Genomic DNA, 23881 nt, shown 5'->3' on the forward strand with positions numbered 1-23881 from the left:
CACCCCTCCCTAACCCTGTTCCCCAGGGTTAATTGCAGGAGATGAGATAGCACAGTAAGCCTCTCTCATTAAAGTTGGGTGCTTTTCTTCCTTTTTCCCTGCTTGTTTCTCTGTGTCATTTGCTGTTCTTTGTTTAAACAGTCTAGGCTAAAACTCTACTGATACCACATCTTATATGTCAGTCTATTAAACTGCTAGTATACTGTGCTAGTGAAATATGCTGGATCTTGGCAATGGATACGTCCCTGTCTTCACAATGAAACAAACTTCTGAGCTAAAGGGATTGGTCTCCAGAGAAGTCATTTTTTGGTCCGCTCACTTCTAGCCCCATCTACCGCATTTTCACGCACATATCCCGCAGGGTATACACAATTTTACCAAAAAAAAAATAAAAAAAAAATGGATGGATGGGTGCAGGCTATCGATGGATATTTTCCCCTGCAGGGCCCAGGCAGGCCGAGCTGCACCGCTGCTGCCGTGCTGGCCAGGGCAGGCTGTGCCGCCTCCCCACTGGGCCCAGGCAGGCCGGGCTGCACCGCCGCCGCCACAGGGTCTGGGGCCGGGCTGTGCCGCCACCACCGCCACAGGGTCTGGGGCCGGGCTGCGCCGCCGCCATCGCCACAGGGTCTGGGGCCAGGGCGGGCTGCACCACCTCCCCGCTGTGCCCAGTCAGGCCAGGCTGCACAACCTCCCCGCGTATACGTCACCATGGGGGGCAGCGGCACGGGCAAGCTGGTGGGCTGCGGCACAGGCAGGCTGGTGGGCTGCGGCAGAGCCTTGCCCTCCATCTCCTTCTCTCCTGGGCACTGCCGCCGCGGCCGCTCCCTGCCGGGGCATGTAGTAGACACCCAGCGGCGCCTCCGGGGCCCAGTGGGGAGGCACCGCTTGGATTGGAGTCCTCACCCGGGGATGCGGGGAATGCATGGATTGTTTTTCGAAAACACAATCTTCCATGAGTTATACGTGGGTGCGGGTTATACCCGTGTGCAGGGTATATGCATGAAAATACGGTAATTCGGTCAGCAAAAAAACTTATTAGTACAAAATGCAACACTGTTGCTGCTCTGCAGGGCCCACACATGTGCACTAGAAACTAGTCTAAGTCTTTTCCTTCCACTTTTCTCATAGTACAAGGTAATGTACTTCATACCATTCTTAACAACTTCAATGCCCTTCTCAGATTCTGGCACACAGTGGCAGGGACTTTTTTCTCATAAGCAAGAAAGTTATCTAAGGGGAAAGGAGCTAAGAGACATGTTGATTTGGAAAGTCCCTTAGCTGGCAGCAAAGCAAGGTGAAATTGGTTGCTCCAAATAGATTAATTCTAAGAGGAATTATGACTGGGATTTCCAAAGTACTTAATAGGTTGAGAAGCTGTAACAGGGGGCCTACTTGGGGCCCATCTAACTGTGGCCCGCCCACCTGTTCCTGGGCCAACCGCCCACATTCTTACCCGCCACGCCTTGTTGATACAATTAATTAATGGATGTTAATAAGCAGGAGGCTGCCCATTTTCTGCCCCAATGCCAGGGGGTGCTATCTGCAGCTCCTTTCCTCCCCTACACCACAGCCCAAGCCTCACAGATGGCATCTCGATGTTCCTTTAATCACCGGCTCCGACACTGGGCCCCAGAATCCTCCTATTGAACCCCATCTGGATTCCTCCCCTCAGGCGGTCTCTTCCGCCATCATACCAGGCACCATAGCTCCCTGAACTGATCCCCTTTGGGTGTGATCCCCCCACCGGGACCTTCGGCTCTCTAGCCCTGGCCCACCTCCAGGCCAGTCCGGACCCCAGACCCTCAGCTCTTGGGCGTTCCTCACAGTGGGCCCCCGGCCTTTCGACCCTTCCGGTCCTGGCCCCAACATGGGCCAGTCAGGGGAAACTCAGACAGGCCTGAGTCTATGGCCCTTTTCTCACTCTCCAAGGGTCCACTCTCTGAGCCCTCCAAAATAAGGGGTAACCCACCCGGTCGTGGGGGCTAGGGGTTAAGGTGCCCCGACCTACCTTTCATTGGGGTGGTAACTGGCCTGGCATTTCCTGGGGGCTCCTGCACCACTGAGCCCCACCAGGCCACCCACTCCCAGCAGGGTGCAGTTTTAGGTCATACCCAGGACCAGGAGCCTCCTATCCATCCCCTACAGCTCCTCCCTTACCTCCAGATCAGCCAATGATGTTGTTGCCTGGCCCCCAGCATCAGAACTGCCTTGTTTATATGGGCAGCCCTGAATTTAATGGCTGCCCTCATCAGGCACCTGCTGGCTGCCAGCTCCAGGCCCTTAAAATGGCAGGCACAAACACTGCCCTGCCACAGGAGCCCATCTAGCTGAAGTCTGGTTGAAACAAGACAAGAGATTGCCCTCAAGACCTTCTGAACGTTCCCGACTAACATCCAGACCTATCTGCACCTTCTACATTCAGTTGTGTCATACAAAACAAGAACTGCCTTTACAGGATCTGTTAGAGCAGGTAACCATCAGGTATGAAACTCACTCAGTAGAGGCTCTGGAATAGTCATATGGCCTCATTTAAGCTCCCTATTAAGTAGTACATAAGGGCTAATTTAGGCTGTCAACACAGAGGTGGATTTCTCCCATGAAGCAAGCTCCCCTGCTTTAATATGGTACAGTGGAAATGTTCATTCAAACATTTCATTATTCAAGAGAAGTCAAGTTTTCAGTATGGGGTAAAGAAAATAGAGCCCAGAAACTCAGTCACAGGCTGAAACCTAAAAATCACATGAACAGGAACTACTACTAGCAACCAGCTGAATGGACATATACAGGCTTATTATAAAAATGAGATGCTTGTCTCAGCCTAGCCATGGAGAACAGTCCACCTTACAACTGAAGTTTTGCTAGTACAAAGAAACCAGGGACTGGCCAAGCATCCAGAATGAGCTCCTCTCACATCCTCACTGAAATTGGCTGAGGTGTACCAGCAATTGAGCACTAAGAAGACTGGGCTGCTGCTGGTCACACTGTACTGGCTCTGTGCAGAGAGGATTTGATCTTGTACCACTGAAATCTGAGATTCTGCTGTAGATTTCAGTGGAATCAGGTCTAAATCAAGTCATTTTCAAAGATTTCAATGTGGCACACTGCCAAGCACTGCATTTAAAAGAGAAAACAGAAGTGCTTTCTGCAGCATCACTGAGCTGCCAGGCACAAAGGCAGATTATTTGTGCCCCAACTATCATGCTCTAAGAGCACATTTAACTTGATGGGCTCTAATGAGTCTGAATGCTTGACAAAATACTAGCATCAGCAGCCCTGAGTCCACATATGGACATGACCTTTTAATCTTAAGTAGATAAATTTCTAATTGAAAGAGGCCATGATGCACTGCTGTAGAGTGGACATAATTTAGTTGCTTAAATTATCTGGTCTTCACAGCACATCCAAAAGTAGGAAATACTAACTGTCAGGAAGAATCAAACATCCATTTCCAGGGGGAGGAGACGGCTCTTCCATGGGACTCAATCCAAGAAGAAGCCTTATTCAGTCTCCCTGTCCCGAGATGACCTCCAGCAACCAGCCTTAGCGTGACTTCACAAGGGGCAAGCCTCTGGCTTTGAGACCCTGGCTCTTCTCAGTCCCTGGCCTCCCCAGTGATGTACAGGACCCAACTCGGAGAGCTCCTCCTCTTAAACATAAAAAAAAAAAGCTCCCAGGAAGGACAGGGGTGCTTTCTCCTCTTAGGGAATTTGTACGTGTACTTGCACCACAGCACTAGGCACTTTTAAAAGTGCCCAGTGCCGCAGCGTGTGCATTTGTATAAATGGCGAAATGCGCATCAGCACTGAGAAAATGGAGGCAGTGCACTTTTGAACTAACACACAAAGGTGTTTTAGTTCAAAAGTGCACCACGGCCATTTTCTTAGTGCTGATGTGTACTTCATCGTTTATACAAATGTATGCGATGAAGTGCTGGGCACATCAGCTCATTTGCAGAGCAGACTCACTTAATCGAAATACAGCGCATCAGAGCAGACAAATGTATGTATATAAATGCCCCTAGAGAGCAGATGGAAGTACAGCTCCCCGCTGTAACTGAGAATGCTTTGCGGGAAGTGTTCCGAGTTGCAACGATCCCCCAGACCTGCTGGTTCCTGGGAGAGGGGAATGGAGCTACTGGGCTAGAAGCCTAGTGCCAGTTTCCCCTGGCAGTGCCCGCCCCCCACCCCCCAACCTGCACTGTTTTCAGGATTGGAGCAGGGAAAGGGAGCAGAGAGAGCTCGTTCTAGGGGTTCCCCAGCCGGTGCTGGAGGGTGGGGTGAGTGTATTGGAGCCCCCCACAACACACCTTGGGAGGGCTCCAATACACCCAAACCCATCCTCTAGCGAGGGCTGAAAAAACCCCAGATCCAACTCCCTCTACTCCCTTCCCTTCCCCCATTCTGAAAACAGTGACAGGCTGGGAGGCAGCACAGACAGAAGTTACTGAAAACGCTATGGTTTCAAAATCTTTTCATCTCCACCCTCATGCAATGCAATGAGGTTTCAGATTTTTGCATGAGTGGGCCCTTTTAAAGTGCTTTGCAGCGTGCACTTGTTTGGTCATGGCTGTACAGCGCTTTCTGGAGCCAGACTGGGCAAAAATTATCATTTCTGTCTGTGCCCTTAGAGTAGGCATATCAGAGTGAAGATGTTCCAAACAGCACAACAGACTCCATTCCAAAACACTCTTTATTGCGCTGTTTCAGTTTCTTCTGTCCTCACTCAAACTTTACTGTGTCCTTCCTGGAACTATTCCTTTTCTCCCTGTCTGCCCTGGGATCTTCTCTTTTTCTCTTCCCCAGCTCTCTCAGAGCCTCACTCCTTCTCCTCAAGCCCAGTCAGTCACATTTGCAATGACACAGTTCTCAAACTATAGTCTTAACGGGGAGACAACACTCACCCAGTACAATGAAATATTAAGTTATGGGGAACTGATTAAAAAGCAGCCTATGGCCTGCTGTCAGGCCTAGACTGCCATTTGCCCCCTTGGAGTGAAAAGGGCATAAAAGGTGTCCCACTTACAAAGCTATTTTCATCAACATATCCTCATACTGACCCCCTCCTCAACTATGAACTCTTGTTGGGAGTTCATAATGCTCCCAACTAGAACTGCAGGCTAGACCTCAGCCTACACAACCCTTTTCATCACAGTAACACTTCAGAAATATACTGCCTTTCACATGCTGGTGCTTCTTTATTGCCAAAACAAAGAGAAGAATATTCGTTGGTTTCTCAGTAATATTACTTAACAGTTCCTTGTAATCAGTCTGTGCAGAAGACAAAGAATCTTTGTTTCAACATGAGTGACTGCTCTTAATATTTAAGAACGGATTTCAAAGGAAGACAAACTGAGCTTTATTTATAATTATATGAAACAGACTGACACTACAAGGGCTAAATTTTTAAGAGGGCAGTGAATATAGGGGTCCTCACTTTGTAGATACAAGTTTGAGACACTTCAAAGGGACACCATACTAAAAAGAAGGGCACTCAGCTCTTTCTGAAATCTAGGTATTTGTAAACAAGCCTTAAATGGGATAACCAAAAATTGAGGCACCTCAAAAAATAAGTCACTTTTCAAAGTTTTCATTGCCATTTTTATCAGTGAGGAAAAAAAAGTATTTAAAAAAAGAGCTGAGACAACAAGGGAAATAAAGCATTGCTCTTATCAAAAAGTGTTTCTTTTCAATATCAATAAGATACATGGTGGTATCCTCTGATAAAGGCTGATCTTAACTCACTTTTACATGTACAGGATTGTACTGCACAGGATAAATGATCAAAAAATAATGCAGCATTAAACTGTGCAGTATCTTAGTGGAAAAACAATTAAGCTCTCACTTTTTGTTCCTAGGGTAGTAGATATAGATAGCAAAATATTTGTGAAATAGCTGGATGCAATCTGAAATGGTCTGCTAATTGACTGCAAGCTTCTGAACCAAGTCAAAAGCTTGTAGGGAATTTCTCTGACAGAATTTTTTCTTATCAGAAAGCACCAGTCCATCATAACTGAAGTTGTTTGTAGATCAGCTCATTTAAAAAGTTTTGAAACTGTTGAAATGTTTTGTTTTGATATGTTTTAAATGATAATTGCCAAGTCTGCATTCAAAAACTTTATTATTTAAAAATTTAACTTTCCTATTGTAAAAATAATTGTAAAGTTATAAACAATTGAAATAAAGTGTTTCCAAATTCTCAAAATGCTTTACTCGACCCCAAGCTTTTTTCCTTTTTTGGAGGAGGGAGGAAGAAGGATTTCTGATTCATGAATATTTTTGAGATTTGAACTCTTTGTTTCAATTGGCTAAGGGAACATCTTTCAATACTCCTAGATCTATAACTAGGTAAGAATACTCAAGATAGTGCCACCTGAAAGCCTGGAAATCATTCTCTCATTTTGCTGATCTAAGTGCAGGGCATCCAGCTCTGAAAAGGTATCAGGTAAAATACTCAAAACAACGAAGGTGCACAAAGTTACCAGTCGCTTCTGTGTGAATACGTCAAGTACACAGTTTACTGCACATCTATATCAGATAAGTGCATAATTCACTTACCTGCATAATGTAATACTGGTCCCAATTTGTTGCTTGTTGTTTATATTTTGCAACAAATCTCTGTTTTTCTGCATATCAGTTACATGCATAAACCACTTGCAATGTATAGAAATTCTCTGAGCCCACTATCTACTTTGTAATACGACGAAACTCCGTTTCACTGAATAAATGTAGAAGCTGACAGGAATCTTTACCTTCAAGGTTGCTAAAGCAGACTTGGACTGACTAGGTCATGGCAATTTCAAGGAGAGTATTATAGGCATAAGGAGCACTGAGAAACAAGGTAATGAGTGGTAAAAAGCTATGCGCAGCCTGTTTCACTAGTTAATGTGCATTAGTATTAGAAAAGTGAGTATGTATACAGCCTTTTGTCAGTCCTGAGGCTATGCAATTAAATACAGACTGCTGTACATATTCCAGTAAATTCTGTTAGTCCATGCCATGTAGCTGTAGATATTAGCCAATTTGTTTTCCTCTTAAATGGCACCATTCCCAGGACCAAGCTCTGTGAACATACTGAAATGAGCATCCTAAGATCCCTCATCTTTTCTTCAGGCTAATCAAAAAAAAAAAAAAGAAAAGTAATATAAGTTTCCTTCAAGAACTATCAAAGGCACTCCTATCCTGAAACTGGCAACAATGAAGCAATTGGAGATGAACAGAATTTCAGCTGGAATATTACTACATGGCCTAGTATGTGTTGTATGGAATAAGACAGAAAGCTAGGTAAAAGCAGTACTCCTGAAGAGTGACCACAGTGGGACTCTGACACTGACTGAAAAGGAGCATATTCTGGGATGGATATTTGGCTTGATACTATTTTTATACCTTTTATGCCTTGGACCTGTGCCAGCCCCCCCGCCCAACCAAATAAAAACATTTTCCATGGGAAAAAGCAGCTTTTTCCAAACAGGAAGCCCTTCATAAAATTGTCCTTATTGACTTATTTTTAGGAACATTTACACAGCAATCTTAAAATAGTAACTTTTATTGAAACAGTTATAGAAATTTTGATTTATCAAAAAAAAAAAAAGTGTTATTGTAAGTAAAAATAATCAAAGTACAAGAAAGACTAATAAAACCTCTATGAAAATAAGTTACAAAAAGGCCAATTTTAAATCTCTTAAAAACAAATTTTGGGTTCCCCCCCCCCAAAACTATTTTTTTCATCCTGGTCTTAGTTGTATCAGCAGTAAGATTACATGAGCTCACCTACAAGGAGAATCACGTTCTTATTGGGACTAACCCAATGATCGCTCCCTCTCCCCCTCTATATAAATAAACAAACAAACAAACAAACGGAAGCTTTCAGCCTGCTCTAATAAGCTCTGTATTACCTGAGTACATTAAATGCCCACAGGCATCATAAACTTCCTTTTACTGCATTTCCAGCCATAAGATTCCCCAGCTATAGTCTTCCCTGTAATACAGGGGAGATTCAAAGAGAAAAACTGCATTTTAGCTTCAAAACCCAATTGCCTTGGCTTTTCCCTGCACTGCTCAAGCAGGAAGTTTGCATTCCTTCTCACATCAATAATATAAATCGATGATCCAGAGTCCACACAGACAGACTCCTGCACACCTGAGGAAGCCCAGCGATTCTATTGCGACTGTAACCAATCTCATTGCTGGAGTAGGCATTTGAGGTGAAGCAGTTCAGCAGGCAATTACACATTTTCTAGTACCAAACATTGCAGCATAACCTAAAATTTTTTGCTACCTGCATATTGCTGCATTTGACTTTTCAGGGCAGAAACTGCCATGGCACCTAGAAAAGTGTATTGAACTCTGTGTGTCAGTTACACGTCACATTATGTGCACAATCATCTTTGTATAAACTAGTGTCGCTCCGGTGGAGCTAGGCTGATTTAGAGCAGCTCAGGTTCTGACCAAATGTTATACATAATGTGTGAATGTATATAAACAGATATGATCCCAGACAAAACATGCATTAGTACAGAGTGAAGGTTGTGACCAACATGTAATATTGTATGGTACTTTATAGGGACACATTACATTTCAATTATACAAAACCAACTGTTAAACTTCCAGGAAATTAAGCGATAAGGTTAAACTTAAAGCAAAGCCATACATATTAAGGTGTAGAAATACAAAATGAGGACACCCAAACCTTTTTAACTCTGCCCTGAACTAACACTGTGAAGTAATCATGTTCTTTTCCTTCCAAACATTTCCCCCCTGTGCGGGCCGGGTGCAAACCCGCGGCCCTGGTCGCGCTGCACGCGGGCTGTGGCCGGCAGCCCGGGCACGCCGGGTCGGAGAGGGTGGGCGCTGGGTTAGAATTAGGCACAAAACGCTTAATGGTTGATTTTAAGATTGTTTACTTACACAGAGATGGTCGCGGTGCAGGCTGAAAACTTGCTTGAGTTGCGGTTACAAACAGAAAGAACATGAACAATCACGCGGAGTTTGCTAGGCTCCACGCAGACAGAACTCCGGATGTCCAGGACAAGCGCACCTCAAAACTCGTCGATACGTCTTATGAAAGGTTACCGCTCGAAGACGGGAAGAGGTGGGCGGTGGATCAGGCTGCCAAACTCCTCTGAATAACACACAGGGTTTCTGTTACCCTGCCACGCACCCAGAGTCCCCACAAGATGGATGTGGAGTCCTCTTTGGCTTGGGCAGAAACTGCTCAAGCCTCTTATATGGCTAGCAGGCCAATCGCTAGCCGCCACGTGGGAATAATTTAGCACTAACCAATAGCAGGATACAAATTTGCATTCGAAGAGTGGGAACTCTTTGCACTGTGCATTTCTGTGCTGCAAAGAAAATGCAGCCTGCAAAGACAGCTGCAAAGTGGCGGGAACTCTCTCCTTTGCACGCGGGTTCTCTGTGCAGCAAAACTCCACTGTGCAATGAAGCTGTAATCCCACGGGGATAATTCTAGTGCCGAAGCACACACAAAATCAGACCTTTGGGTCATGACACCCCCCACTAGATAGGGTCCACTTTCCTTGTCACTATACTCCACAAACTTTAGCCCATCACTGTCTTCTGAAATGCTAGATGTTCACAGGTCTTGCTTTACATACTCCTGCTGCATCTTCTTAGGTTTTCCTCTCTTTCTCCTATCCCTGACTCATGGCCTGAACTCTCTTTCCCACATACTCTTCAGGACTTCTAGGTACATGCCCAACCCATTTCAGTCTGCTCTAGCTCAGATATTCCTCTACTGATGTCCTCCACCCCACCTCTGCTTGCTGTGGCACCTCCTTGTTTCCTAAAGGATTGTTCTTGTTAAATCTATAAATCTACCTCAGCAGGTAGATCTGTCTCCTCACAAAATCATACATCTGTCTCATCTCTGCCACCTCTATCATGGGCAACTTTCTTCACTGTTCAACATTCTGATCCATGCAACAGCCCTGGCCTCATCACCGTCTTGCAAATTTCACCTTCAGACTAATTTTAAATTTTCTTGTCACAAGCCACTCCACTAGCTCCGCTCCACTTCAGTCACACTTTATTATACTCTTGAATTTCCCCATGTCTTTCCATTTTCCCCGCACAGTGGACCCCAGATATGTGCTGCTCATTCTCTGCCATGCGTATATTCCTCTCACTATTGCCTGAAATTGTGCATGATACATGCATTGTTTCTCCACGCTGACAGAAAGACCCTACCTTTCCAGGATGTACCTCCATCTATCCAAAGCACTCTCTAAGTAATATTATGATTGATATGTTTCAAATACAGGCAGTCCTCAACTTAAAATGTTTCGAGTTACAACATTTCAAACTTAAAACTTTTATAAACTGACAACCTGTTTCAACTTTCTGATGTCAGGTTCAACTTTACAGTGCTTGATGTGCCACCCATCTCCCATCTGTCCAAACTTCCTTGGACACTTTAAGAAAGCAGACAAGGCTCCAGAAAAACCTGCAGTCCAGACTCCTGAGAAGACTCCAGCCAACAACCCTTGAAAAAGTCCAGCCAGGAGCCCTTCAAAAAGTCCAGCCAAGTCACCTCAAAGAAGTCCTTCCAAATCAATATGATTGCTATTTACAATATAAATACATTAATGTAGCTATGTTACTCACCTATAATTGATTGAGTACAAAATTCTGGGGTATTTTTGGTGAAAACAGGGTATCAGGCCTTGGTTCAGGAACCAATCCCACATGTATAAAATTGTTTCCTATGGGAAAAATCAGTTCCGAGTTGCAACGCTTTGACTTAAGACACGGTTCTCAGGAACCAATTGTGTCGTAAGTCTGAGGACTGCCTGAATATGCAATTCAAACTGATTTTGGAAGACCTCAAATTCCACACCTCTCTATTATGCCAGTAGTGGGGAGGGCAAAGTTGTTTCAGTGCCTTGACACTATTTCCATACCTTAACCAGTGCCAATTTATTTTGTGTGTAAACCTGGCTCTGATTTTCTTGGAGTTTCAAAAGGATACACTGTGCTCTTAAAATATAACAATGTAATTGAATCAATGTTTAAAGTGCCCAATTCAACTCAAGTCTTAAGTGTGGAACTATAAGCTATGCTCCCATAAGTTAGGTAGGTACATTACCTATGGGGCAGAGATAGAAGATCACCTAAGAAACGGCAAATCAGTACATTCATTTTGTCTATACTGGGTCAAAAAAATGCTTAGTTTCTGTGGCAAGCATTTTTTTTTTTTTTCAAATATTGCATTCTTCCAGTGTACTTCACAGTCATGGTCAATTTGAAGTTTCCTTCCTGAACACTCATTTTAGAGGGAACCCACAAACCTTCAGATTTTTACTAAAGGGGTTGGGGGAAAAACAAAATCACAAGCAATATTTTCTCATATACAACAACTCAATACACCATGTTCTCATGCAGTATGTTATTGGAGAAAACAACAACAACAACAAAATAATGCGCCATGCAACCAAAAGACTCAAGGCCAGGATGGAATAATAAAAAAAATAAAATGGACACTACGAAGTTGAAAAGCATCCAGTTTTGTTCTGTCTTGTTACAAATAATTACTGCCTTCATTAGCAGTTAGCAACAGCTCTTTAACGGGTTTCAAATCATCTATGACAGGAACATTTACTGGATTTTACTTATGGTCGAAAAAGTCTTTGAAGTGAATTGAGAGAGAAAAAAAGACAACCATTCTCCATGTAGTTCCTACCTAGAAATGCAGCCATATTCATGACTTGGCTAAAGACACAGCTTGCAGGAGGGGCATCACCTGCGATACTTCAAAAATATAAAGTGTGTCATTGTAACTCTAAGTTGGTAAGAGAGAGAAATAAACAGCACCCATTCATCAGAATGGTTAACTGGGGAGGGAGAGGTTAACTAGGAAGTTACCTTATATATGGTGGACTTTTGGAACCAGGTTTCCTAAGTGACATAAAAAACAGGAGTCAGAGTTAAAGATTTTGCTCTTTTGTGCATCTTTGAAAATATGTTTACAAGATATTACTGATTTAGAAACAAAAAAAAAAAAAGCCAGTAAACTCTTACCTATCTGGCAGGTTTAATGGGAGAATTTTGTTATCTTCCACTGCTATGAAGTATCTGACAAAAAAGAAAGAAAAAAAAAAATCACATGCAAAAATAAGAGCAAGACACTTGCTTTAAAATTCATTCAGGCCCCAATTTTAGAAATAGAAAGTTCTTGAGCATGTGCTTAGGTACTTCAGGATAACATTCAGTACATGAAATCCACAGGTTCTAGCCAAGCATAGATAGGAAAAGCTCGTCCAAGGCAGCTCATGGGTTCTTAAGGTATACCCTACAACCCCCCCACTCTGGATGAGCACAGAGATCAATCAACTGCAAGTGCTTTTTACTCATGAGGACCCACTAATGGCAGCTCCCATTTGTCTCCTCAGGAAGATCTCAGCCCAGACAACTGTTTGGTTTTGTGTACATTTACTTTGGTTAAAGATCTACAGAAGAGATCATCCCTTGATACACTTGGCAAGTTGCCAATATAACCCCATGTACAGTATTACAATTTCTTTACCCATGACAGAGCAAGCTTTTAATCCTCAACACTTTGGACCAGATTCAAAAAAGCCCTTAAATCCATGCTTAAGTGTATTACTGAACTAGGGTTTTAGTTGTCAAGGAAGTGCTCTGGGAAGTTGTGGGGAAAGGCAGGGTTTTTGGCATGTGGTTTTTGCTTCTTTTTTTTGGGGGGGGGGGGGAGGGAGGGAGGAGGAGGGGCTTGTATTTTTTCCTATCTTTTCCAGACGGCTCCCAACTCATGTGCCACCACCCTTGCATGTAGGACACTGACCTGATGGCATGGCATGTGGACAGTAGGGCTGTGCAAAGCTTCAGTCCCTGATTTGATTTGGCAGAGATTCAGCCTGATTTGGTGGCCGAATCTTGGAATCTGAATTGAACCAGGAGACCCTTTAATCTCTCCGAATTGAAAAGGGTCTGGTAAGGCTTTTTCCTGTGGAAGAAGTGGGAATCAGGGACCAAAATACAAGCTTGTAAGCAATAAACTGGTCCCCATCCTGGTCTTGGGAGGGCACAGTTGCAAGCTGCCCTCTATAAAAGGCAGATTACAAGGTGTTAGCCATCCCTCTGTAACTAGGGAGGGACAGGCCCATTAAAATCTCTCTATTAACATGTATTCCACACCACAAAAATGCACAATTTAACACACACAGCAGAAGGTAACTTACACTATCCATAACCCGGCTGAAGTGAACAGGGTGAACACAAGTGGTAAAAACATCCACACACTGCATTTCTTCCCATCCATGCTGGCTAGAAACAGAGTGGGGGATAAAAAAAAAAAAAAAGTATAAAGTAAAACAAAGGGAAGATGACACAGATGCAACTTACTGGGGATGCCACATACTTCCCCATTTCAAAAATACAATATAAGTTTGCTTCTGTAAGCACAGCATCACTTGAAATCCAGCAGTATAATGATCCCAACCAGCCTCATTTGTGCCAAACAGCAGCCACGTTCCAAAAGAATTCCCTTAAAACCTAGCAGTGGAATTTGCATAAGGAGATAACATTTTCTCACATACAACATGCACCATTGCCTTAAAAACAAAACAAAACAAAAACCAAACAAACCAGCTATAGGATATTAGTGTGCATTATACACAAGAAATACAGTAAGAGCAAGTTCTGCTAATTACAGGAGAATGGAAAGTAAAATCTGCAGCAATACACAGAGAGTAAAACATTGAGCAGGTTTGGCTCCCTAGCTGCTGCTATTCAGTTACCTACTACAAGAAAAGATCTATTTTTTTAATTCTGCCTTTCAAAAACAAGATGCTTATTATATGACGAAATAAAATGCTTATTATATGACAAAAGGAGGTGAAAAAAGTGTGTGAAAAAATAAGGGTATTGTTAAATGGAGGGAAAGGTCAAGGAAACTGATTCTAGGGTCAGCCTAGAAACCAAAAGCATTTCACAATCATAACTCAGAAAGCTGAGGTTTCCATATAACAGATAACATCTTCATTGTGCAAAAGCAGCATGCTAAGAAAAGTCACTGAGGGGAAAAATTTTCAAGAGGCCATAAGGATTTTAGGAACACATATTTTTCACCCTCTGTCTTTCAGTGATCTGTCTAAGGCAGTGGTCTCCTTTTAAGTAGAAGATCACCTTTGGCATTTAAAAGCAACCCAAGATCTACCGTGTGCTACCACCATAGCACCCCCTTCCCCTCACCACTCAGCACATAAGTCTGTGGGGAGGGAAGGGGGGTGGCAGATTGAGGTAGAAAAAATTATTTAGGGGCATGCCTCCCCAGCAGGTAAGACTCACCCATCCAAGGCCCCACTCAATTTACCCCTGTCCCTGCCTCTGTCCCTCACCGTAGAGGCCTCAATCTAGCCCCTGCCCCTTCCCCACCGACAAAATGACCTGCTGGGCTGGGGCCTATGCATGCACACACATGGGCACTCAGCCCCCCCCACCCCAGCCTCAGATCGACTCCAAGATCTACCGGTGGATCAAGATCCAGTGGTTGGTGACCACTGGTCTAAATTAATCTAGCACAGAACAGAGCCCAACGACCCAAATTACATATTCCTAATTCTAGCTAGGAGAATCACATTCACCTATACAAACTACTAGTAGCATGCGCTGGAGCAGACTCGATTAATCAAGTCTGCCGAAGCATGCTAATTAGCATGCTCCAGCAGTCTCTGCATCATGTGTATTCAGAATCCCCACATTTCAAAATGGCTCAAATATGCTTTAGTTAAAGCACCCCCAACACCAATTTGAAGCGGGGGATGCTGAATACATGTGACGCTGCGGGCGCTTTAATTAAAGCGCCCTCACCCCACCTCGAAGCATGTGTATAGATGCCCCATGATTCCCTCCTCAGTTCCATCTTTCTGCAGAAGAATCAATTCCAAGTTTCTTCTACTGTGGAGCCAGCTCAGCTGCACTTACCCTGACCCTGAGGAAGGATTAAACCAGACTACACCCACTCTAAGCTTCTCCACATTTCCCATGAGGGAGTGTCCCCCCAGAGGCAACATTTACCTGCAATGCACCCTCTTACTCCTCTGCACTGCTGTCACAGTCCTGCTCTTACTTGATGACAAAATAAAGAAAACACTGGTGCTTCTGTGATTGCGCCTAGCTATATTTTTTGCATCTCTCTGCATGCAAGATGGGTCAGAAGCTCAAAGAGGCAGCTGGAAGTGGGGCAATGCACAGTGTCCAGTGAGAGGCATGCCAGTTTCACACTGGAACACAGTCTCACGTGTCAATCTGTGCAACAGCAAAACCACAGAGCAGTGAGGAGCCATCCTTAAGACTGAGGCAGACAAAACCCACAAGATAAAAAAATAAGACAACTCTTAGATTCACAGGGTCCATCTATATCAAAGATGGGCAACTATTTGTGCTGGAGGGCTACTTAGGGAGTTTTTGTCAGCTATTACAGGCTGGGTCAGCACCCAAGCCAAACACCCAGATTGCCACTACTGCCCTGGGAGAGCAGATGCCGGCCCCAGACTTCCCTACCCCACCCAGGACAATTTGCTGCACGCCAGAGCGTGCATGCTGTGCTGTGCCTGGGGACAAATAGAGGCACGTGTACGTGCTGCAGTTACTTTTCCCCAGGAAATGCACATACACGCTAGTGGGGACGTGCCCAATATGAACAATGCTCATTTAGTATGGGTAAGTACATAGCCTTTTTTCAGTCCCTAGGGCCAGGCTATGCACTCAAAGCACAAAGCTCACTGTACAAAGCACTAATAACTATACAGCAGGAAGCTTCTATAAAGACAAACTGTAGATATAAACAAGAGATGTAAGAGTCCTATTAATCTGCTTCCACAAAGACTCATAGGCATTAGGGCTGGAAGGGACCTCAGAAGGTCATCGAGTCGAGCCCCCTGCCCAAAGGGCAGGAAGTCAGAAGGGGTCATAGGATCCCAGCAAGATAAGCATCCATATGTCTCTTGAAGGCGTTCAAAGTAGGTGTTTGAACCACCTCTGGCAACCGTCTATTCCAAACCTTGGGGGCTTGGACAATAAAAAAGTTCTTCCTTATGTCCAGCCTGAAATGGTCATGGAGGAGTTTGTGACCATTTGCTCTCATCATCCCTTGGAGCGCCTCTGGTGAACAGATGTTCCTCCAGATCCAGGTAAACACCCCTGATGAACTTATAGGTGGCCACCAGATCACCCCTGAGCCTGTGCTTTTCCTGGCTGAAGAGTACCATAGCTCTCAGCCTCTCATCAAAGTTCTGTTTTCCTGACCTCTGATCATCCACATGGCTCTCCTCTGGCCTCTCTCAAGCTTCTCCACATCCTTTTTGAATTGTGGAGCCTAAAACTGGATGCAGTACTCCAGCTGTGGCCTCACAAAGGCAGAGTACAATGGGAGAATGATGTCCTGAGATTTGCTTGAGAAGAACCTATGGATGCAAGCCAATGTTTTGCTTGCTTTACTATCTGCAGCATCACATTGAAGGCTCATGTTCATCTTGTGATCAATCATGACCCCCAAGTCCCTTTCATCCAAAGTGCTAGCCAGTGTAGCACTACCAAGCCTATAAGCATGCTGTGGGTTTTTCCTCCCAAGGTGGAGAACCTTGCATTTTTCGGTGTTAAATGCCATCAGGTTCTTATCTGCCCATTTCAAAGGGCACACTAAGAATGCTACAATGTTCCTTCCCATCTCATTCCCTGCTGTACCAGCTACAGATGCTATGGGAATTGATTCTCTTTCTTTTTTTCCTGCAGCCCACAAGTAAATGGCAGCAACCATAAGCATAGCTGGTGTCTCTACTTTGGTATCTAGAGACACTTAGTAGTGACAAGAGTCAATTCCACTCTGCAGCTGGCAAATTTACAATGCTGCTCTGACCATGCCAGCTTTTGATGTGGCAACACACACCACATGCATGCTCTCTGCTGCAAGACCATAGTAATTTACTGCTTCACTCCCTTCCCCACTGTTACAGAGCAGGTGGAGGCATGCCATCCCCCATTCATTCATCCATCACTTCCAAGTCTAATGTAATTACTGTTAATATGTTTCTTTATTCTCCATGTTCCAAACGTTCTCCAGCTGGTAATTTTGCCTAAAATGGGATAGCATAATTGTTTTAGGTCAGAAAATATCATTCGTTATCATTTGTGCTGCTCCCTTAAAAGGCACAATGTCTGCTGATATAACAGAAATACCAGTAAATGATCAATGCTTTGCAATTGTTCATAGGATTTTCAGTGCATATGCCAGCCAAGGAATACAATGCTCCACAAACTAATTTGGCTTTGTCCATTTTACAGCTAGGGAAACTAAAAGGGGCCACATGACTTTCCCAAAGTCATAAAGCAGCTGAGGCTGCTTTAGAAGCTGTTGGCTGTTCATTCTATGACCTAACCCCTAGAACCTACCCCCTAGGGAGGGAGGTAAAAGAACCTTTCCTGTGGAAATAAATTCTTACCCAAGAGAAGTTTAAAGGAATACTAAAAAAGCATGGTGTCTTGTCATCCATCTCCTTGCTCCACATTTTCACACTTGGGCTTGAACAAAAATCCAAGTCAGTGGATAAATTTCCACTGGCTTCTAGCCCATAGCAAATGGCCACCTGTTTTATATTCACTATACCATGCATGCTTCAGCTTTTATTGATGCTAATAAGAAATGGTATTCAAAATTGTCTATATTAAATAAATAGACTAGATCAAAAGGTGGGATTCCTATGGGAAGCCAGCTTTGCATATTGAGGAATATTCTTACTTCAGTTTGTAAAAAGTACACTGTTCTCTGCAGAAGTTAAACAACATCAGGATTCCTATAATCACATCCATTTACACATGCACTGAACTGGAACAGCACTGCTCATAAAAATCTGGACAGGCACTCACTAGGGGACAGATTTTCAAGAAGCCAGTACATTGGGTGCCAACAGACGCTCTCTCCCCATACAATTCTGGGGAACTGCTAGACACAAAGTACTTTGGAAAATTTGTCTCTAATAACAATGAGTTCCAAACAGTCAAAAAAGTGGGGCCCTTTGAAGTACAATGCAAATGGCACCACAACATTTATTTCCTGTTCGCAGAGTGACCAGTGGAAAGGGAAGGGTATTTGTTCAAAGCAGGGAAATGTCAGGGATTCCCCTAATAGCAAGCAATCAATTCTGCAGGAACAAGCAGCTCAGGGGACTAGTAATTGGAGACAGAAATGGATAGATGTGCACTTGAAGTGGCTGCCTAGGTGTGAAGGATTCTACCAGCAAAGACAAGCAGCTTCAATTTCAGAGGCCCAAACTCTTGCAATTCCCACTGAAGATGTTGGCAACTTAGGCCACTCACCAAGTTAAAGAATAACTGGAGGTAACAATGTAAAGACCAGGACAGTCAGAAAAACACAGCTTCTTAGAAAGGTACTGTATTTACCCATATCCAAGGCAACTTTGAATTTGATAACCTCCCCACTAATTAGACTCTAGACCTGAAAAAAATATATACGTTATAATTTTCCATGTCTACAATCTAATGTTTGGAGGATTGTCTCAAATGTATCCCCCCCCCCCCCCAAAACCACAGTGGCAGCAGCCCTGGACTTCAGGAGGGCGGACTTCAACAAGGTAAGGAGAATAGTAAGGGAGGCACTGAGGTCCCGGAGGGGAGAGGACTCGGGGGTCCAAGAAGAGTGGTCATTCCTTAAGGAGACGATCCTCCAAGCCCAAAGGGAGGTAATCCCAACATGGATCAAAGGGGGCAAGAGGGTACAAAAGCCCCCATGGCTCACCAAAAGCATATGGGAATGTCTCCTGGCTAAAAGGGAGGCGTATATCCAATGGAAGGGAGGGGCCATCACCAGGGAGGACTATACCTTGGTTGCTCGGGTCTGCAGGGGGGTGGTCAGGAAGGCCAAGGCGGAGATAGAACTGGGACTAGCTACCCGGATCAAGGACAACAAGAAATCCTTTTTTAAATACACAGGTGGTAAAGAGAAGGTACCGGGTAATGTGGGGCCTCTGCAAGACATGCTAGGAAATCTGGTTGTCACACCAGACGACAAAGCTAACCTATTTAACAATTTCTTTGCCTCCATTTTCCTGAGCAGGGACCAGGTCACACCCCACACCGGGACCTCCGTAGGCCCCAGGGGAAGCGCACCCAGGCCTAGGGTCAGTGAGGATCTAGTCAGGGAACTTCTGGAGGAACTGGACATATTTAAAATCAGCTGGTCCTGATGACCTCCACCCCAGGGTGCTGAGAGAATTAGCAGAGGTCATTGCGGGACCCCTGGCATGGCTTTACAAGCACTTGTGGTGTCCTGGCGTGGTGCCAGAGGACTGGAAAAGGGCCAGTGTGGTTCCCACTTTCATAAAAGGGAGGAAGGAAGACCCAGGAAACTATAGGCCATGTAGTCTTACCTCAGTCCTGCATAAGCTTTTTGAGAGAATTATCCTGGCACATGTCTGCAAGGGGCCAGCAGGGGAGATTATGCTTAGGGGCAACCAACATGGGTTCATTAGAGAGGGAGGGGTTGCGCTCTATGTCAATGAGCAATATACATTGACCCTCATCAAGACGGAATTGAAGGATGAGGAAGTAGAAGGATTGTGGGTTAAGTTACATGGGGGGCAAGGAGAAAGGGATTTGGTGGTAGGGGTCTGCTACAGACCCCCACACCAAGGGGAAAAACTAGATTTGGGGCTCCTGAGGCAGCTCTCGGAGACCATAAAAGCTAAGGAGGCGGTAGTCATGGGGGACCTAAACTACCCAGACATCTGCTGGGAGACGCAGACAGCAAAGTCCCACCATTCACGCAGGTTCCTATCCTGTGTACAGGACCTCCACCTGACGCAGGAGGTACACGGTCCCACTAGGGGGAATGCCTTACTGGACCTGGTATTGGCAACGGGGGATGATATGGTAGGGGACCTACAGATCGGTGGTCATCTGGGGGACAGTGATCACCAAATAATAGAATTCTTCATAAGACGTCGAGTGGGTAAGATAACTAGTAGGGTGAAAGTGCTAGACTTTAGGAAAGCTGATTTCAATGAACTCAGGCAATTAGTCAACGACGCACTGCAGAGTAGGAGTTTTGAAGAGATGGGAGCCCAGGAAGGGTGGCTGTGCCTTAAGGAAATGATCCTTTGGGCACAAAGGGAGGCGATCCCAATGCGAGGAAAAAGAGGGAAAGGGGCCAGGAGGCTTCCTTGGCTGACCAGAGAAATCCAGGGCAGCCTACGGGCCAAAAGGGGGGCACATAAAAAGTGGAAACAGGGAGAGATCACCAAAGAGGAGTATACCTCCTCTGCTCGTGCTTGTAGGGAGGCAGTTAGCCGGGCCAAAGCTACCATGGAGCTGAGGATGGCATCCCAAGTAAAGGATAACAAGAAATTGTTTTTTAGATATATAGGGAGTAAAAGGAAGGCCCAGGGAGGAATAGGACCCCTACTAAATGGGCAGAAGCAATTGCTGATGGACAGGGGGGACAAGGCTGAACTCCTCAACGAGTTCTTTGCCTCAGTGTTCCTAAGCGAGGGGCAAGACAAGGCTCTCACTGGGATTGTAGAGAGGCAGCAGCAGGATGCCAGACTACCAAGCGTAGACCCTGAGATGGTGCAGAGTCACTTGGAAGAACTGGATGCATTTAAGTCGGCAGGCCTGGATGAGCTCCATCCAAGGGTACTGAAGGCACTGGCCGACATCATTGCACAGCCACTGGCGGAAATATTTGAACGCTCGTGGTGCACGGGCCAAGTCCCGGAGGAGTGGAAAAGGGCCAATGTGGTCCCCATTTTCAAGAAGGGGAGGAAGGAGGACCCGGGAAACTATAGGCCAGTCAGTCTCACCTCCACCCTTGGCAAAGTCTTTGAAAAAATTATCAAGGCTCACATTTGCGAGAGCCCGGCAGGACAAATTATGCTGAGGGGAAACCAGCACGGGTTCGTAGCAGGCAGATCATGCCTGACTAATCTAGTCTCTTTTTATGACCAGGTTACGAAACGCCTGGACAAAGGAGGAGGGGTGGATGTCGTATACTTAGACTTTAGGAAGGCCTTTGATACGGTATCCCACCCCATACTGGTGAACAAGTTAAGAGGCTGTGACTTGGATGACTACACAGTCCGGTGGGTGGCGAATTGGCTAGAGGGTCGCACCCAGAGAGTCGTGGTGGATGGGTCGGTTTCGACCTGGAAGGGTGTGGGCAGTGGGGTCCTGCAGGGCTCGGTCCTTGGACCGATACTCTTTAATGTCTTCATCAGCGACTTGGACGAGGGAGTGAAGTGTACTCTGTCCAAGTTTGCGGATGACACAAAACTGTGGGGAGAAGTGGACACGCCGGAGGGCAGGGAACAGCTGCAAGCAGACCTGGATAGGTTGGACAAGTGGGCAGAAAACAAAAGAATGCAGTTCAACAAGGAGAAATGCAAAGTGCTGCACCTAGGGAGGAAAAATGTCCAGCATACCTACAGCCTAGGGAATGACCTGCTGGGTGGCATGGAAGTGGAAAGGGATCTTGGAATCCTAGTGGACTCCAAGATGAACATGAGTCGTCAGTGTGACGAAGCCATCAGAAAAGCTAACGGCACTTTATCGTGCATCAGCAGATGCATGACAAATAGATCCAAAGAGGTGATACTGCCCCTCTATCGGGCGCTGGTCAGACCGCAGTTGGAGTACTGCGTGCAATTCTGGGCACCGCACTTCAAGAGGGATGCGGATAACCTGGAGAGGGTCCAGAGAAGGGCCACTCGTATGGTTAAGGGCTTGCAGACCAAGCCCTACGAGGAAAGACTAGAGAACCTGGACCTTTTCAGCCTCCGCAAGAGAAGGTTGAGGGCAACCTTGTGGCTGCCTGTAAGTTCATCACAGAGGCACAGAAGGGAATTGGTGAGGTTTTATTCACCAAGGCGCCCCTGGGGGTTAGAAGAAATAATGGCCACAAGCTAGCAGAGAGCAGATTTAGATTGGACATTAGGAAGAACTTCTTCACAGTTCGAGTGGCCAAGGTCTGGAACGGGCTCCCAAGGGAGGTGGTGCTCTCCCCTACCCTGGGGGTCTTCAAGAGGAGGTTGGATATGCATCTAGCTGGGGTCATCTAAACCCAGCATTCTTTCCTGCCTATGCAGGGGGTTGGACTCGATGATTTATTGAGGTCCCTTCCGACCCTAACATCTATGAATCTATGTTCAGCCTCCACAAGAGAAGGCTGAGGAGGGGATCTAGTGGCTGTTTACAAACTAGTCAGAGGCGACCAGCAGGCATTGGGGGAGTCCCTGTTCCCCCAAGCACTACCAGGAGTGACAAGAAATTATGGTCACAAGCTGGCAGAGGGTAGATTTAGACTAGACATCAGGAGGCGCTACTTCACTGTCAGGGCAGCTAGGATCTGGAACCAACTTTCAAGGGAAGTGGTGCTGGCTCCTACCCTGGGGGTCTTTATGAGGAGGCTGGATGAACACCTCACCAGGGTCGTTTGACCCCAGTACTCTTTCCTGCCATGGCAGGGGCTTGGACTTGATGATCTGCTCAGGTCCCTTCCGACCCTACCAACTATGAAACAACCGGGGGGGGGGGGGGGGGGGAGGGAGAACAGGTACTGGGGGAGTCAAGTGGCCTGACCTCTGTCACCCCACCACTTGTCTCTCCTGCTACCTGTACCCCCTTGTACATGCCCCCCACCCCCTATGGTGCCTCCCTGCACCTTACCCCTCCCTCCCATCTGCCCCTCTATGCATGCACATACTGGCACCTGTCCCCACCCCCCACTAATGCCTGCACCCCCAAGCTCCAGTTCCCCTGCTGCCTGACCCCCATACTACCTCCATCCCAGCCTGCCCTCTACACTGCCTGCCTCCCCCCCACTCCTACCACCCAACTTCCTGTTAAAGCTCCTGTTAGGGTTCTGCTCTCGCCCAGGCATGGACCATAGGCTGGTTCCAGATCCCGCCCAGACATGCAACACAAGCAGTAGTGGCAGTTCTGGCCCCAGCTCCAGAGCCGGAGCCAGAGCTATTGCCATCGCAACCACTGCTACATGGCCAGACAGGGCCCGAAGCCAGCATGTGCTTCATGCCCTCAGTCAGAGCAAGGTACTAGCCGGAGCCAAAGCTGCGATGGGAAAGTAAGCAGCTGCAGTGAAGGGGAGGGAATGGTAGTGAGGAACAGAGGCTGTGGGGGGCAGATGGCAGAGGAGCAGCTGTGGCTTCATGGTTGAGGTCACCACCGCTGTTCTCCCCCCGCACCCCTAACTCATACTTGAATCGAAGACAAGGGGCTCCCCCCACGTCCAGTGTCGAATGGGGGAAAATCCTCATCTTGGATTTAAGTAAATACAGTATGGAGCTTTGGGGGTTAGAGAGTAGGGAATGTTTACTCAATTACATATTCATATGGAATTATTCTTACCTTTACCTGGTCCCCAAGGAAACATTTCTTGCTGAGGGTAGTCCCACTAATTTCAACAGAACTATTCAGAGAGTTACCTGCTACAATCACTACTGAGTTTTTACAGGGTCAGATCTTTGGCCTGTAAGCACTTCAAAAAGGTATATCAAGGAACCTGTAAAATTAACCAAGAGCAGAAGCCTTCCCCGCTCCTGATTACCAGCTTAACACAACTCAAGTCAGACCAAACCTACTAATAATTACGTATTGCCTCCATTTATAGATTTCAGTGGTCTTAGTCTTGGTCCAGTAAACAGGAATCCAAATTGCAAGAGCCACCCCAGAGAAAGATGAAGCACTGCCTAGGAATGGAAGCTGCCTTCCACCCCAATCCGAGAGCAGTTCCCATGGGTCAGGGTTTCGGCACATTTGCAGGGCTGCATTAGAAGTCATGCTACTTCTGTGTTGTTCCTGTACTGATAAAAGATACAATTTAG

At 45.8% G+C, this 23881-nt stretch overlaps 1 protein-coding gene across 4 annotated transcripts in view; it reads right to left on the bottom strand.

Moving 5' to 3' along the window:
* TMEM150C (transmembrane protein 150C) overlaps window positions 1-23881 on the bottom strand; it is a 73553-nt gene that overhangs the window by 30792 nt on the left and 18880 nt on the right. For all 4 annotated transcript variants that reach the window (XR_009459902.1, XM_006270998.4, XM_019483928.2 and 1 more), the window contains exons 3-6: window positions 13211-13295; window positions 12033-12086; window positions 11877-11909; window positions 11695-11762 (exon numbers count right to left, since the gene is read on the bottom strand). Coding sequence is in view for 3 of the 4 variants with exons in the window: in XM_006270998.4 (XP_006271060.1) it covers window positions 11695-11762; window positions 11877-11909; window positions 12033-12086; window positions 13211-13290 (235 nt within the window). In the remaining variant the exon portion in view is untranslated. The remainder of the gene's footprint in view (window positions 1-11694; window positions 11763-11876; window positions 11910-12032; window positions 12087-13210; window positions 13296-23881) is intronic.

The sequence above is a fragment of the Alligator mississippiensis genome, chromosome 2, assembly GCF_030867095.1.
Source record: "Alligator mississippiensis isolate rAllMis1 chromosome 2, rAllMis1, whole genome shotgun sequence".
Taxonomy (NCBI): Eukaryota; Metazoa; Chordata; order Crocodylia; family Alligatoridae; genus Alligator; species Alligator mississippiensis.